We start from the raw sequence: 17,807 nt of genomic DNA on the forward strand, positions 1-17,807 counted from the left end.
GGGGTCAAGCACCCGACCAAAGTAGAGTGCTGAGAACAAAAACTCCGACAAGAGGTTTTGAGACACTCTCTGGGGTCAAGCACTCAACCAAAGCAGGGAATATAGAGCAAGACTCCTGCAAGAGGTTCTTTGGCAATTCCCTGGGGTCAAGCACAAGACAAAACCAGGAAACTTAGAACAAACTCCTGCAAGAGGTTCTTTGGAAATTCTCTAGGGTCAAGCATCCGACCAAAGCAGAGAGCTCAGAACAAGAACTCCGACAGGAGGTTATGAGGAACTCTCTGGGGTAAGCACTCGGCCAAAAGCACTCTGCCAAGCAATCACAGGTAATTTAAAAATTATTTTTAAGATTGCTAAGGGTGTTTCCATAAACATTAAACTTATGTTATTTTGTAAAATTGCATATGAAAACAAAGGTTGTGCAAACAATCTTTCATGGCAAAGAAATAACTAACAGTTTGATAGAAATTCTTTTCATTAAGAGTCCAAAAACTATTTACGAATAGTCAATGTTTCAAAGATTTTTAACAAAATCTTTAGGAAAGGCCAACTTTAGGAGCTCCAGGGCTTCGGTCGCAAGTACATATAAGATTCCCGATGCCCGACTAGCTGGACAAGTCAACCATGGGAATCAAGGGTAACTGTTGGGGATAAAATCCACTATGGGTCCCACTATCTCTCAACAACCCTTAATTATCTCATAAGGTTTTACCTTATCTCAACTACCTCATATTATGTCCAAACTATTTCAAATAATTTTTTAATCATCTGAAAGAAGAAGATCAAGGAAGTAGTTACACAGAAAAATCCTATAAAAGGGAACTAAAGACATCGGTAAGAGGTATCATCTTTTATATATACAACTGCTAACTTAAACATCGGAGCCCGAAGGTCAAAGGTCGCAGATTAGAGACGTCTCGAAGAATGTAAAGATCACACCAAACGGAGACTAATAGATCCAAAAAATGCCTCAATAGGGTTGTTTCTGCAACTGATTGTGGAAGATGGGTTTACTGTTATTGTTCTTGCTTTGGGTGGTTGAGTTTCGCTTCATTTTAGGTTTTGTAGATTTTTCTCAAATATTTCTCACTCTCGGCCTGATGATTCAACTAAAAGCCAAATAATTTGAGCTTTTACATCTCCATGTGGTTATCTTTCAAAATCAGATTCTAAGCCTTCTATTTTTGGAACGCAAAATGTACGTCTTATTTCTATCTTTTTCACTTCTCTATGGGAGAAAAATTCTGGTTTTGTTTAATGTGGTGCTTTGTTTCACATATGAGTTGTGTTAGAAAAATGACTGTCCAAAAAAAAAAAGAAAAAAATAATTAAAAAAATATTTAAATGATAGGCCTTTTGGGCCTATTAGCCTATGCGGCTATACATATATTGACGTATGTTTTTACCAAAGTATCCTCAAAAGACACTTATACCCCCGATTTCATGCCAAGCGGCTTTTTATCATTGGAAACACCAAACCACCGCGCTACGCCTGTCCGGTACATCGTTTTGTCAGGTTCGGAATTATCCAAACGAATTTTGGTCAGGTTCCATTTTTCCGATACTCGATCAATTTTGAATACTCTTATCATTCATCAAAAACAGTATTTTTTGTTGTGTTTGTGAATTGCTTGTAAATTGTTGAAATTTCAGTGAAACACACTTGTTTGATGAAATGCCTTTGGAGACTCTTGAACTTGTTTTCTGAAACCTACGGAATTTAAGTCTAATGTTGGTCTTTGGAAGTTGGATTTCAGGTATTTCAATCATATGAAATAGTTTTCGTATTGTCATGGGTTTTGAAATTTGGTGGTCCAATCGTTAGTTTTCACAGATGTTTCTTTGCTTTCGTTGATGCTTTGATGCCTGTTCTATGCGCCGATAACATTTATGTTGGAGGGATTGTAATCTTCTAGAGATTTTAGTGATCACCCATAATCATTTATGTCCCTTTCTTTTGTTCTAGTGAGAGAGCTTGAATCAGGAGGGAGTTGAATAGTTTTGTTCAAGACACACGTCATTTGGGGTGTTGATGCAATGCCAGCAGCGAGGGGTTTGTATAAGTCTTCGTGGGGTTGCACATTCTTGCTGCATAAACTTGTTCCTGTAATGCTCTCAAGCATTGGAGCTGATACATTCAAGAGGTTTTCTTCTAGTGATTGCGTGGCCGCAGCTAGTACAAGGTTGAGTATAAACTAAATGTTCTTGTTTCTTTTATTGATGTCAATACTTTTTTTTTTTTTTTTTTGATAATTTATTCTGAATAGAATAAGCAATATGTTGTTTCCAGTCATGAGGAGATAAGAGAAGCATACTTGTGGAGTAAACAAACAAGGAATGTGTCTCAGGGAAACACTGTTAATGGGGCACTTGCAAGCCGGGGTTGGAATTATCAGGCACTTGGTAATGCTCATGATGCTTGGTGTTTGGTAAATCGTCATTATAGCACCCATTGCAATGATAAGTGTACAGGGGAGTTTTCTAATAAGGTGCGTCAGATCTTACATAAACTTTTTTTGTTAGCTCTACATTTTTGGCTGGAAATTTCATCCCAAGTTACAGAGGGAAGAAGTTGTTGATTCACCAATTCTCTAATTGTAGGATCCTTTTTCTTCTTGTCCTTCCACAATGAATAATATATATTTAGGAAGTTTATCTTGAGTGTGTACCTCTCTCACCCTCAACTCTGTGTTTGATGTTTTCAATAATCATGTACTTATATCTATTTCCATATATCCTTGGTGCATTTACAAATTCCATTCTGGTTGTTTTTCAATGTTATAGAGGTTGTATTTTCTAAAACTGTATATGATACTGCAGTTTCTTAGAAGTATTCCAGGCTATGTGAAGATAGTGGAAGTTGGTCCAAGGGATGGATTGCAAAACGAGAAGCAAATTGTGCCTACTTCTGTGAAGGTCGAGTTGATAAAAATGCTAGTTTCTTCAGGGTTGCCTGTTGTTGAGGCCACGAGTTTTGTTTCACCGAAATGGGTACCACAGGTATTCATGGCTTGGTCATTTTATAGGAGAGAATCTGCCTTGTAGTGAACTTCTTTGCGTTGGTTATATATTTCTCAGTAGCTCCTTGATCTCTCTGTTCACTTTTATACAGATTGATTCTCCTCCTGATTCTAGTACAACTGTTAAGCATTTTTTTAATTTTTTTCCCCTTGTATTCTCTTTTGTTTTTCTTTCTTTCTCATTTAAAAGGAAAAAAAGTGCCTTTTTTTTTTTTTCTCGTGTTTATTGATATGGCTTGGCATCTTCTGCATTTGGATGTCTTTGAGGTTTATTAAAACCCTGAAGTGCATTTATTGCATGTGCATCGCTTGATCTCGATGCAGGAGACAATTCTGTTAATAACTGTTTTCCTGGCTGTACGTTTCTCGAAGTATGTTTTAGATAAAGTGGCATTGAACAGAATAATATTGATTTATAGGGTAATGCCATAATCGAGTCTAGGAAGAAGAATATTTGATGAGGAATTCTCCAACGCTGAGAACATAAGAAAACTTTGATGACAATTGGGTGTCATCACACATTTTGACAAGCTAGGATGCTTCTAGTTAGGGAGTAGGCTGTGGAGGTAATTATGTTTGAATTGCCAAATTAAAGCAGGTCTATCATGGTATCGAAAGCTGAGTTGCCTAGTCCTTCAATGCTGATACTTCATCAAAACAGGGGGCTTTGTTATATGATGCAAGGCTTGCCCAGTTTCATAAGCTTAAAAGAATTTCAGTAAACCGTGTGGAAATGGAATGCAAGAGAGGACACATCCTGAATAATGTAGGGTAGTCAAATTTGGAAATAGAAAAAATAGGTTGACTAAGATAATCTTGTTGCGTGGCCTTGGGACTTACTGTAACACCTCCTTATTGGGATCGTGGTTGTGACACTCCAATAAGTTAGTCTTACATTGGGTGGGTGGATTATAAAGGTACTTATGGATGTTAAGTCCCCACTGCTTCCTTATTTGGTGAAACTGAGTTTTATAAGAGATTTTAGGGAGTTCCAATTGTAACTTAACTAGTTCTTTTGGATTGATAAAATTGATGTGGCTAGCATTTTCCTTGATTCATTACAGTGGTGGTGCTAAGGGAGGTTCCAATAAGATATGAGGGCTGCTAAAAGATATGCATTGAAGTTGCTTGCTACAGTGTAGGATGAACAAGCCTTGCTTAAGTAGGGTTATTTAAGAAATATAGGGATGATGCAATATAATCTCTCTCTCTCTCTCTCTCAACCAGTATTTTTTTTTTTCAATCTTTTCTACTTCTTTGCTTCATGGTACTACAATCACTTCTTTTATCTTGGTAGTATAATCATTGCCTTAAAAATTTGGGTGGCCGAGTTCAGATGTCTTCAAGTGTTTGGCACATCAATTATATAAAAATATATCTTCAAAATAATAGTGTAGTTGTTCTTTTCTTCTAGATTAAAAGTCCTTTTGTTATTTTTTCTTCTAATCTTTGTTTCACTATGATGGTATCTATTTTGTGTTATCTCCTTTCAAATTAGAAGTTTATATATATTTTTTCTTTACAGCATCTTCAAATTACAAGTCTTCATTGAATGTATGGTTCTGGCATACGTGTAGGTTTGTCATATGGATTTGCGAATTCATTTGTATCTTTCCTTTCTATCTTTGGAGGGGCTACCCTCCTATAGAAACTAAATGCAGCCCTTTGGAACTATTTTTGTGTTTGGCTTAGCTAGCAGATGCCAAGGATGTGATGGAAGCAATTCGTCATGTTGAGAGTGCTAGATTTCCTGTCTTAACTCCTAATCTCAAAGTAAGCATTCTTTAGTGGAGAACATACAATTATATATTAATCTAGAATCTGTGTGGAGGGAATTTTTCATTGTTGTATTGCTTTCTTCTAGGGTTTTGAAGCAGCTGTTGCTGCTGGAGCCAAGGAAGTGGCCATCTTTGCCTCGGCATCTGAGTCTTTTTCAAAATCAAATATTAACTGCACTATAGAAGATAGTCTCATTCGTTACCGCGATGTTGTTCTTGCTGCTAGCAAACTCTCGATTCCTGTTCGTGGGTAAATTTTCCGACTCTTGTTGTAATTTGTTTTTATTATACACGTGTGTGTGTGTGTGTGTGTGTCTTGCAACATATGGCAATTGGATTCCCTAGATCTTCTAGTGTTTGAGTATTGGGTCATGAAGAAATAAAAGCTTGGAAATAAGTAGATATTCTTATAACCCACCAAGATTTTCTTTACTCCTATTGTTGGCCTACTTGAAGAAGAAATTCTAACCCTCAAGTAGCGCCTCTCATAACTGACACATATGTTGAAGAGGTTAGATTTCCATTAGATTATTTTAAGTTATTGGAATTTTATGGATGATGTGGTTTGTTTTGGTTGATCAGATGGTTAGTTGTAGCCTGAAGATTTTTTGTGACCGAGTTTGGTGAATTTTGTTAGTTCAAATGGTTTTCTTTTTTTTTTTTTAGTCCGCCCAAGTATTCTTTTAAAAGATCTTTTTTACCTTTTATGCACAATTACATATATATATTCTTTTTGGTTCTTTATACCTATAACTCAACTAAGAAGTGGCTCACCATTTTATTGCTTTGGACTTTAGAAATATAACTAATACAAGCTGGCTTAGAGGCCCTAACAAAGTTTCTCGCTAGAAGATTATATTGCTTCCTTGATTGCATAGGAAGTTATTTTTGGAAGTTGGCCTAGGCAGTGGGCACATAGTGGAGAGGATCATCTTTAGGCTTGGGGTATACTATTAAATATGCTCATTCACTAAAAAATTCATATTTTTATAATATCTAAGTAACATAGAAGATCAACTCATTGACAGTGGTAGTTGGTTGATGTTTGTATCCTTAGCCCAGATTCATGTCTAGGTGTAGGATCACTGGGCCATAAATTGAAGTAAAGACACTAGGCAACATTGCCTTCTGAACTTAACTTGAACATGCCAAAGAGAAGTGACCAGCCAAAACTTAATGCTTTTAGGACATTTTTTCCTAATCCTAATATCTTCCTATCCAATTCACCTACCCAAGGAAGAGAAAAACATTTGTGTCCGAGGTCCCAGTCAATCCTGGTTATCTTGTGATTGCATTTAACATGATCAGAATAGCTTTCATGGTTTATGCTTTGCCACCCTTCACTTTTGAACAATCACATAAAGATAAGTTTGGCATAGCAGTGAGCTGAAAATAATTACAACTGGAAGTGAAAACTTTTAGATGACTGCATGACTGACATACATGTAACTGATGAAGGCAACCATCATTTCATCATCATTTTTGAGTTATTGCTGGGGTTGACTTAGACGTGAGCGTGACTATCTGTCTGAGTTTGTATTTACTACTTTCAAAATGTCAGTAGATGTTCTGTTAGATAAGACTTTTTTTTGTTTGTTTTTTAGAACCATGATTTCAGTAATTTTTTCAGTTTGGGGACCAAGTAAAGCTTGCATTGTCTGGGGTCTAATATTTAATTTTGAAATCTCTTTTGATGAGAGAAGTATATGATGCCTGGTTTTCATTACAATTCCTTTTTTTAAAAAAAAAAAAAATTTTAAATAAAAAGTAATGTCAAAACCAGTTTTTGGTTGATAATGTGACTAATGTAATACTTTCTTATCTTGTTAGATATATATCATGTGTTGTGGGATGTCCTGTGGAAGGAGCGGTACCTCCAACTAAAGTAGCATATGTGGCTAGAGAGCTTTATGATATGGGTTGCTCTGAAATTTCCCTGGGTGATACAATTGGTGTTGGTACCCTTGGTAACCTCTAAAACTGCCTTCTATTTAATCATTTTATGTTTGTGTTGTATTGCCATATTAGGTTCTGGTTTTAAAACTTGCATATCTGTGGGGGTGGCAAAATGAGTACCTGACACGACCCGATTACGACCCGCTGGTACCCATTACACGATTAGCTTATACACAGACACGACCCGTTTAGCTAAACGGGTAATCGGGTCTGACACAATTATGACACGAAAATAGCCGGGTAACCCGACACGACCCGTTTTACCCGTTTAAAATAACTAGGTCTAATCGGGTAGACACGACCCGTTAAAACCCTAAACTATAAATTTTTTTTTAAAAAAAATTGTAATAATAATACATCAATACAATCAATGCAAAAAATTGAGTTCCAAGATATTAAAGGCTTTAATAAAGAATAAGAAAAAAAAAAAAGAAAGTGACCGTAATTGTACTCCAAAAGAAATTACTAAACTCATGATTTCACCTAAACTTAAAAAAAGCAAGCATATTGACTAAGTTCATTTATTAAAATAATTTTTAGTATAAGGAAATTTAATTTTGCTCAAATTACATTCCACTAAAAAAGAATTATGTATATTTCAACATAAAATATGATATTTGTATATTTGAGCATATGGGAAAGTGGGCATGTATGAAAAGATGAGCTTCGTTATGGATTATATGAAGAAATGGTCTTTCTCTCCAACAATTGTTACTTTTAATACAGTGATTGAGGTGTTTGGAACGGCTGGAAATATTGAGAAGATGGATGAATACTTCAAGAAAATGAAGCATCAAGGAATGAAGTATTAAAAAAAAAAAAAAAAAAGGGGTCTAGCGGGTCAACCTGCCAGACCTGGATCCGCCAGTCCTGAAATTACCGGGTCTTAATCGGGTAGACCCGATTATGACCCGAACCCGATAAGCCTAAACCCAATACCTGTTTGTTCGTGTCGTGTCAAAATTGCCGGCCCTAATCTCATATGCTCGTTTTTGTTTTCTTAAATGGATTCAGATATGGTTGTTGGGTGCAAATAAATGGATCTGACTGCAAGGTCTTACTTTATAACAATTTGGTTGATGAAGATCTAAGGGAAGAGAAAGAGCATGGGGGTTTGGGCTGGCAGGTGAGAAATTTCTGAAGTTGATCTGAAAATCATTAGGGTGAAGGGAGATCTAAGAACGTTAAGACCAAGAACTTTGAGAACATGATCACCAACTTGAATTGCATACAACTTTATCCCCTATCTTACTTGAAAGGTTTAGTTAGAGACCAAAGAATCGAAAATCGAGTGATTCCTATGAGGGAGGGAGGGAGGGATGGAGGTAGAGCAAATAATGAAAACATTAAAAGCTTGAGAATGTGATCATGGATTGAATTGAGACCTTTTTTCACCTCTCATGCTTGGAGGAATTGATTGGAGATAGAACTTGGGGGCCATTAGGTTGGAGGGAAGTCATCAAAATTCAATGTTCTCTAATGAGAATTGTTAGAGGGAGACAGAGAATGCTATGCCATGTTGTACTCTTTTAGAAGAACCACTTGGTGAGGTGTCCCTGTACAGCTGTCCCCACCAGCTGTTCCTTTCCAGAATATTATGTCCTATTGTAAATGTATGCTTCTCCTATATACGTAGAAAGAATTGAACAAGGGCTGAAATAGAAAACAACTCTTCATTTCATAGATTCTCTTCTAATTTCATTAACTAGATGTCAGAGCTTGGATCTTCAAAAAAAAAAAAGGTATCAAAGCTTGGGATTTGAATTATTCCCTTGCCTCTAGTTCTTCTCATTTCTGTATTCCTCTTTTTTTTTCTTTTTTTTTTTCCTTTTTTTTTTTTTTTTTGGCATTTAAATGATGTTGGGAGGTGTATGAAGACGCCGTAGAGAATTGTCACCTTCATCACCAGCGTCGCCATTGAAGTCTAGTTGTCGAACAGCAGGACCATGTCCTTGGCTGTTGTGTTTGTTGCTTCCTGATGAAAACAGACTACCTAGGGTGTTGTGCATTGCTGGTTGGTATTGTCTGTGGAGGTTAATGACAGTTTCTGATTGGTTGTTGTAACGACCCAGGGAAAAGCGCTAGCCACATCTGCGCTATTACTCCATAAGGACTAGTCAATTTAGAGCTTCCCTAGAATTCATTATAAAGCTCAGTTTCACTTAGTAACTAGGCAATGTGGGACTTAGCACTCATGACTATCTTTATATACCACCCACTCTATGTGGGCTTCACCCAGGAAAAAACGCTAGTCACATCTGCACTATTACTCCAAAATGACTAATCAATTTGGAACTTCCCTAGAATTCAATATCAAGCCTAATTTCACCTACTGACTAGGCATTGTGGGACTTAGCACCCATGACTATCTTTATATATCACCCACTCTATGTGGGCTTCTTCTCATCTTCCTAATATGGGACCAAGGTATTACAGTTGTGACATTTTCCAAAACTGTAACACAGTTGGCCTAATGAGAGTGTTTGTGTTTTTGGGTGGCTTTCGATCATTGTTGAGCCATGTCCATGTTGGTGTTGTGGTCGTTAGAGGTTTCTAAGAGTCACTGGCGTCATCGCTTACCAGAGTTGACAGGGAAGACCCCTGTTTGGCTCTCAGTTGGTTGCTGTTCGCTATCTTGGATAAGGATAGCTAGGAGTGGTGTTTGGCTGTTGTTTGGGCTTGGTTGGTTTGGGCCCAACCTCTTTGATTGTTGGGCTTAATGGTGGATTGGTTTGGGTCCATTAGTTTGGTGACTTCCCGTGGGCCTTTTATTAAAACAAATTCAGTAGGGCTTCTTTGTATTGGGCTCTTCATCGTTTGGTTTGGGTTGTGGATTGTTTTGGGCCGGCTTCATTTACTTGGGCCGTGTTCTAAAAAAAAGAGGGGCCTACATTCTATCCAGCCCAACCTGTTTCCAATTGGGTCGCTCATTCAACTCGACACCGTCTCGGCTCAAATAGTATCCAAATCATTTTCTCTTGGGTCAACCCAGTTTGTTGGTTTTCCACCAGTTCACTTTGTTGCTTGGCTGGTTCATTGGTGTTTAGGCTAGTTTAGTGAATTTTTGAGCTGGTTAAATTAATTTTTTGGTCTGTTCACATTTGAAAAACGAGTTTTGACCCCAAAGCACTCACTTAGAAGGGGTGAATAGGTGATGTGCAATAGTAAATAAAAAATAAAAAATTCTGCAACATCAAATATCAAACCACCACAATATTAATAGGCAATCGCACATCAACACAATAATTTTTGTTGAGGTGGTGAAACCTTTTGAAGAACCTTTTAAAGGTAAAACATTACTGGGTAGCCAAACCTAGGAAATTGGTTTCACTATATAAGAATGAGAAGTTTACAATAAGATCGTACTCACAAAACATTTGTAAATGATATTGTATTGAAACTCACTTGCCTGCGACGGCAATAGTTCTCCTAGATTCTCTAGACAATTCTTCTATCTGATCTCCTTAACCAGAACTTTGATTAGACTTTAGGTTGTTGATGGTGAAGGATGTGGTTTGAACAAAATACTCCAAGATATTGAACAATTGAACAATGGAAGCTCTCAAAACAATGATATCTCTTGGCTCACTATAAAGAGGCTAAGCACTCAATAACCAATGGCTCTAGCAAAGAATACTTGTGCTTAGATGTTCTTAGGAAGATCAAGGGTGAAAAACCTTAAAAAAACAGCACTTTAAAACCTTCGAACTCATGCAGATCATGTAGCGGCATCGAGATGCATAACTGATCCCGTCAAGATGCCTCTAGGGTTTCTTGTGTATCAGCAATATATTATCAAAAGCGTCAGGACGGGTTGTTGTTGACTTTGCTGACAGAGCTCTCTAGAAGTCAGGACGTCTTGCTGATGACACATTCTATAAGACTTCTTGTAACCAGCCATGTCAAGACGACTTACTAATGCCCTTGTTGATAGTGCTCTCAGTGGCTCTTCTAAACCAATCTCGTCAGGACGGTTAGCTTTACACCAGTTGCTGACAAGGCTCTTTGGAGTGCTTTTGGAACAATCATGTCAGGATGTTTGTTGATGCAGTTGCTGATGCTAGTGTAAGTTTGCACTTAATAAATTCCATATGAAAACCCCAAAACACCTAAGTGTAGACAAGGGTTACAAACCTCGTTTTGATCACCGAATACGCAAACACTAAAACTTGACAACATTGTTTCTCGACCGGTTCAGTGGTGTTTAGGCAGGTTAAGTGCATTTCCTACCTACTTGGTTGCTAGATTTGAGCTCATTTCCTCCATGTCTACTTTAAATTCTCTTATTACTACTATTAAATTTAATGGCAAGAACTGCATTTATCGGGCTTGATTAGTAGAGATATTCTTTAGAGGAAAGGGATTATTTGATCACCTCTTATTTGACAAGCCAACCACTACTGCAAGTGATACAACTAGCTCAAATGGCTCGACTACGTCTAATACTCAACTGTCTGAGCAAGTATTTGTGACTAGGAGGATAGTTTGATTATGTTTTATGTAATTTCTAGCATAGAACCCAACATTGGGGTCACTTTGATGCACCTTCGATCAGCGAAGGCTATTGGGAGTGTTTACAACTCATCTATTATGGATCAGAAAATGTCACTCCCTTGTATGACCTATGCGAGCAATATTTTGGTCTTGAGCAAGGAATTCAGAGTTTGACAGAATATTATTATCAGATAATGGGTGTACTTGAGGAAAGGAACATGTATCAACCACTGACGACTGGTATCACTCATATGGAGAAGCAGTGCCAGGATATGAGCTGCTTCGTGCATAGATCTTGTGTAGCTCTGTTCTTCCCTTTCTCCATGAGGTTTATTCTCGACTCCAATACTCTACTCTTTTTGATATGGAAACCAGTCCTAGTGAGCGCTTTGCATTTGTTGCCTCTCGTGGTGGTTCTGGTGGATCACGAGTACGCCATAGTAGTCGAGGTTGGCATAGTGCCCATGGTGGCCATTATTCAAGGGGAGGTGGACGCTCTGGAAACCGGGAACCTATGAAATGCATTCATTGCGGCTGCAACAATCATTTGGTGGATTATTGTTGAGACCTCCATGGCAATGCCTCTGGATCTGCCAATTAGACCTTCTCCCGGGATGATTCCACCCCGTCATGAGGACCATCAATTGCAGCTTAGGAGACAGAGATGATCTCCATACCAAAGGATGAGTATACTCAGCTCCTACCCATCATAAACGAACAACTTCCTCCTCCACAGTCACTATAGCCCAGTTAGGTACTGCATCCTATTGTCTTTTATCCTCTACTTCCGATCTATGGGTCATCGATTGGTGTGACTAAACATATGACTGGTATATCGCTCTCTATCTGATTATCACACTGTTACATCACCTCAGAGTATTACTTTAGCCAAAGTATAGTGCTTTGGAACCACTCATCAAAGTCCTGTTCTTGAGTTGTTATCTGTTTTACATATTTCTGCTTTCCCTTTCAATTTGTTGTCATTCTATAAAATCTCTAGATGAAGAGGATGACTGGTATGGTGCATGAAGTTCGAGGTCTCGATGATCTAGATTTTGCTCCAATCTCTCCTCCACGAGCTCTTCAGTCTTCATTCTCTCCTTTCCATGGCATTGTTGGCTCGGTCACCTGTCTCTGTATACTTTGAAGCATCAAGTCAGGAGTCTTGGTTATCTATCTTCTTTGTCTTGTGAAGCATGTCAGTTCAATAAACATTTTCATGTGTCTTTTTCGTCTAGCTTCGTTGGTTGGGTTTCTAACTGATTTGAGTTAGTACACTCCGATGTATGGGGTCCTCTTAGTGTTGCGTCTAATAGATTCCAGTGCTTATGTACCTTGTTGATGACTACTCCTAGATGACTTGAATATTTTTAACAAAAACTCCTTTTTTTGAGTTAGTAAATTTTTCAGATTTTCCGCAAAGCAATCAAAACTCAATTTGGCCAGAAAATTCAATGCTGCGATTTGACAATGCTAAAGAATGTCTCTCAATCCTTGACTTATTTATCTATTGAAGACATTGTACACCATACTACTTGTCCTCACACCACAATAAAATGGTGTTAGTGAGTGCAAAAATTGACGCCTCCTTGATGTTGCTCAAGCCCTCTTGTTTCATTTGCACGTACCCAAGCATTTTTGGAGTGATGCAATTCTGATTGCATGGTACCTCATCAACCAGATGGCTTCCACTGTTCGTGATGGAGCATCTCCTCGCTCCATCTTATTTCCTTCTTCTCCGGTCTTCCCTTTACCTTCTAGAGTTTGTGGGTGTGTTAGTTATGTTCATAATCCTGGATCAAGTTTTGTCAAATTTTATCCTTGCTCCATTAAATGTGTCTTTCTTGGTTATTCACAGACTTAGAAGCGATATCGATGCTACTCTCCAGTCTTGCAGCATTACTTGACAAGTTATGATGTTACTTTTGATGAGTCTCATTCATATTTCTCTGGAGCTTGTTCTCCTGGGGCATATCAATTCGAGTCTCCTGCATCTTCTATCCCTTTTCTGACTTTGAGTTTCTTACCTTCTCCTGAGCTGCTGCCTCTGAAGGCCCCAGATTCGTTACAAGTATATACTAGATGTCCAGGACTAACAGCTCCCCACCCCCATCATCCACACGGTCTGCCGATCCTCAATCATCTCCTGGCTCAGATTAGTTTACCATTGCTTTCCAGAAAGGAAGGCCATTAGAGTTAAATGTTTTCTTATCACGAGACAAATGTTATCTAGGGAGTGGTTTTGCATTATCAAGCAGAGCCATCTATGAATTCCATTATGTCAACCAGTCAAATGCAGAAACTTCGTAGTGCAGCAACCTTAAATTTTTCTGCCAGACCTCGTATATTACAATGCACTGAATTTAGAATTAATACGTTGTGGCTACTGCATTATGAAGTAAACTTAGGAAGCAAATAACTCACAAGTAGCTTGCAAGTAATGTACAAGCTAGTGCTTCTACATCAAGTATTCTTTCTGGCAGCTGCTACACAATGTGAAAGATGTTCTATTATGTGGTGTGACCTGGGAACTTGTGAGCTACTTCAACCTAGAACCTTGAGAGTACTTCCTTTGGTAGCAATCTCTACCATAGAAGGTTGTGACTGCTACTCTATGTTATGCACATAGGTACCATAATTTGTTTCCCAAGGGGACAAACCTGCTCTCAAATCATGTTCTCGTGATTTTAAAGTGCTTATGTGGTAAATCTTCGTAAATCTTACAATGTGAACTCATCGTGTTAAATCGCTAATTATCTCAAAAGCTTAAAGTTGATAGGAAAAAATGAATTTTAATTTAATTAATATTCCAAAACTCTCCTTCATATATGGGCCTAGACTCTTCCTTATCAATAAGACTTAACATGTGGAATATTTAAATAGAAGGGTATTATGTAGAATCAATGAATTTAGGACCTCTACTTTGATGCAATGTTAAATTATCTGTTATTCCAAAAGTTTAAGTTGATTTAGGAAATCATAAATTTTATTATTTAATTAATATTTTAATATATCACACACTCAATTGTTGATGAGAATTTTAATTGATTAAGAGCACTCGAATATTGTGGGGAAGCATGACTCCAATCTTGACCATCTTACAGTTGGGCACATGATATTCTTGAACAAAATATTGTTAAGGGTGGCCTCGAACTCAGGTTTGTGAAATTGAGTAGCATGGTGCACAACCAATGCGCTGGAGTAAAATTTAATTTTTCTTGCTAGCTTGCATTTCTTTATTGCTCTCAAGCTACTAGACCAGTATATATATCGAAGTTATAATATTTTTAATATGTAAATATTTTTTTAAAGATATATATTTTTTGATAAGTTATATATATATATTAAAAAATATATATCAAATTGTATATTTTATAGAAATATATGCCGCCCTGGAGAGTGTCTGCTCTCACTATAGTTTGGAAATTGATGCTCTCAACTGTGTATTGCTTTGAGCACCATGCTTTTAGTTTTACTTTCACTTACATTTTCTCTATTCTTTCATTCTTCAAAATCTCCTCCTTTTGTTTCTTGTCAAAATTCTGAGCATTTCTGCGTCATCATCTCTTCAATCTGAACCCTGACCAGATCTGTCTCCCCTCTTATTTTTAATTTCTCTTCTCTAATACTTTCCTACCCAATTCTCACCACCTTTCCTGCAAAACAACCCCTTAATCATTAAGTTTCAAGGCTGTCCTCCATCAACGGGATTTGATCTTAGGCCTCTGATACTAATAGACTTCACCAGCTAAACTAGCTGCCACGTTTATATTTTGAGAATATGGGGGGAAGAAAAAACACAGTCCTTCTGGAAAAGCGTTTTTGATGGTTTGGTACTGGAACATAGATATTGTGAAGGGAATTGCAACTAGGTGGTGTGGATTGCAACAGCGGCCTGGCAAAGTATTAAGTCTGTGTGGATGTGGTCTTCAGACAGCTGTTTGCAAGACCTAGCTCTGTTTAATTTGGAAACTTTTTTTTTAAAAAAAAAAAACAACAAGACAATTGGGATGATGGATGATGCTGAGTTACTCCTTTTCAACTTGGAAACCTATTGAAAAGATTGTTTCAGGTAGAAAGACTGTCAAAAGGAAAAAAAAAAAAAAGAAGTTATTCTTCTATGGGCACTGAGTAATGTGGCTTCCTATTTCTAGAAGAAACTTGTAGTATAGATGCTGTCTTTTCTGGAAAAGTATGATGAACTGTTTCCCATTGCTAAATTAGGATCTGGGAATTGAGACCCAAAAGTGCTCTTCATGGATCACTCACGTTCTTTGTAAAATACTGTCACCTGTATTTACAGCATATGAAGGTCATCCATGTCAACTTAATTTATAAGAAGAGAAAATAGAGGTTGTCTTGATATCACAACTCTCCTTCATGTTTGAGTTAAAGTTGACTTGCATCTCATGAAATTATGTAATCTTATTATTTCATAGAGACTTGACGTTTTTGTGGTGATACCTTTAAATAACATTTATCTTTCTAGGTACTGTCATTCCAATGCTTGAAGCTGTTATGGGTGTTGTCTGTGTTGATAAGCTTGCTGTCCACTTTCATGACACTTATGGCCAAGCTCTGTCAAATATTCTGGCATCACTCCAGGTAAGCAATTTTTTTCATCATAATTCTTCATGGAAAAAGAAAAAAAAAACTTGTATGTGAATGCTCATCATATTCTGGTGTTATGACTGTCACTTGAAACGATTAGATTAAGCTCATTGTTATCCCTCAAAAACTGATTGTGGGACATAACTGTTGGTTTGCTACAAAGGCCTTAGACACAAACCCTTCCATTTATGGTGCCTTGGTGTTTTATGTTTTTAATATTTGTTTTTACTGAGAAACCGAATTTCCTTCATGCACTTACTTGGAAGTGGTATCATTTACAATGCTGTGGTCATAAGAGTCAGTTGCAATATGCAGAATATCCTTTTTGTTAACATAACAATCAGATACATTTAGTAAAATGAGTAAGTTTCTTGTGGTATGTCAGAAGATGACCTTATCTCCTTGGTGTTTGCATGATTTGGATAATAGCATGCCATAGTCAGCATTCTTGGTTATCTGGTCACCTGTTTTGTTTCCTTTCTTTCTTTCTCCCTTCTCTCTCTCTCTATATATATATACGTGTGTGTGCGTGTTGTTACTTGTAACCTCAGGAGGTGATTTCTACTAATTGGGTGGTGCTTTCTCTTGTACACAACCCTTACTTTGGCTTTGCTGCTTTTGCACTGAAAACTTTTTGAATTATCTAGAAGAGAGAAAACAACATAACATTGAGGAGGTCCACAAACATAATGATGCATTGTGTTGGAGGAAACGTAGAGTTACCAAAGCCATTGCATCTTAATGATGAATTTCCAAACAAACTAGAAAGGACAAAAATTTCTTCCAACCTATTTAAAATAATGACAAGTGTCTATAAACATTTAAAACGCACATTAAATTCTTAAGGTCATTAATAGCAGTTTACCAATTTAGACTAACGTTTTAAATGTTTATAAAGAGTTGACACTATTTTAAATAGGTTGGAAGATATTTCCTCCAAAATTGGTTTGGAGGAAAATTATGTCCAACTGTATTAGGACAAAGACATTCAGCCAAGCCGATATACCAACGCAGAAACCGTTTTTGCTAGAACAATGATGCTTGATCACTTGTGCGGCATGGTTGAAGCTATTCTCAAAAGATTTTGAAACTCACTTGTAATTTTATTAATCCCTTTTGCAGATGGGGATCAGCACAGTAGATTCATCGGTTTCTGGTCTTGGGGGTTGCCCTTATGCCGTGGGTGCGTCTGGAAATGTTGCAACTGAGGATGTTGTTTACATGCTAAATGGATTGGGTGTGAGGACGAATGTGGATCTTGGGAAGCTGATGTTGGCTGGGGATTTTATCTCAAAGAATCTGGGACGCCCATCTGGTTCAAAGACCGCGGTTGCATTGAGTAAACTCACAGCTCATGCCTCCAAGCTATGAGCTACTTGCTCTACATCATCTTACACTTACATCTCTCATTTTGTGAGCAAGAAATGCTATTTTTTTCATTTCTCATTCATCTTCATCTATATATATATTTTAAATTCGCCGTTAAATTTGTAGGATCAAATGGTGAATTTAAAAAAGAGATGAATAAGAGATGGAGGAATAACATGTCTCTTTGTAAGCTACTTTTCTCTCTGCACATGCATCCTACTGTGGGGATGTTAACAAGCTCATTGTATGGGCACTTTGGTTCCCTGGTGCACACTTGTAATAACTTCAAACGAGAAAAACAAAAAGAAAGAAAAGTAAAAAGAAGCCAAATCGGAGGAAGTGCATATTCAAGCTTAAGCTACTCTTGACACCATCTCACATAGTCTGATGTGACGTGTTTTAAATAGATTTTCATATTAACTGCTAAAAAGTCAACTGGTGTGATAAATGAGTGTGAATAGTAGCATTACTTTTTAAGTTTTGTTCCGAGAGTAATGCTAGATACTATCCTATTAACTTATTTAGCATAAGATGACCTTGAATATGAAATTATGGACCTGATTTTGAAAAAAAACTGCCA

General features: G+C 37.3%; 1 protein-coding gene across 3 annotated transcripts; it reads left to right on the forward strand.

The window, feature by feature from the left end:
* Positions 1-1,426: 1,426 nt before the first annotated feature.
* LOC132191960 (uncharacterized) lies at positions 1,427-17,600 on the forward strand. 3 transcript variants are annotated; one of them, XM_059607111.2, is made up of 9 exons: positions 1,427-1,516; positions 1,967-2,183; positions 2,291-2,489; positions 2,821-3,000; positions 4,713-4,793; positions 4,885-5,048; positions 6,629-6,765; positions 15,738-15,853; positions 16,982-17,600. In XM_059607111.2, exons 2-9 carry the CDS (start codon positions 2,038-2,040, stop codon positions 17,228-17,230), a joined length of 1,272 nt encoding a protein of 423 aa, XP_059463094.2. In that variant the 5' UTR covers positions 1,427-1,516; positions 1,967-2,037; the 3' UTR covers positions 17,231-17,600. The 3 variants fall into 3 exon arrangements, with proteins under 3 accessions (XP_059463094.2, XP_059463095.2, XP_059463092.2); XM_059607112.2 differs by lacking the exon at positions 1,427-1,516 and adding an exon at positions 1,519-1,542; XM_059607109.2 differs by lacking the exon at positions 1,427-1,516 and adding an exon at positions 1,561-1,757.
* Positions 17,601-17,807: the final 207 nt, after the last annotated feature.

Source organism: Corylus avellana, chromosome 10, assembly GCF_965113065.1.
Source record: "Corylus avellana chromosome 10, dhCorAvel1.hap1.2, whole genome shotgun sequence".
Classification (NCBI taxonomy): Eukaryota; Viridiplantae; Streptophyta; class Magnoliopsida; order Fagales; family Betulaceae; genus Corylus; species Corylus avellana.

What these genes read in the sequence shown, in the direction of transcription:
- LOC132191960 (XM_059607111.2), top strand. Translation starts at nt 2,038, where the DNA reads ATGCCAGCAGCGAGGGGTTTGTATAAGTCTTCGTGGGGTTGCACATTC. An exon ending in CACCGAAATGGGTACCACAG is followed by an intron (nt 3,001 to 4,712) that starts GTATTCATGGCT and finishes TGTTTGGCTTAG; the next exon opens with CTAGCAGATGCCAAGGATGT. An exon ending in ATATTCTGGCATCACTCCAG is followed by an intron (nt 15,854 to 16,981) that starts GTAAGCAATTTT and finishes TCCCTTTTGCAG; the next exon opens with ATGGGGATCAGCACAGTAGA.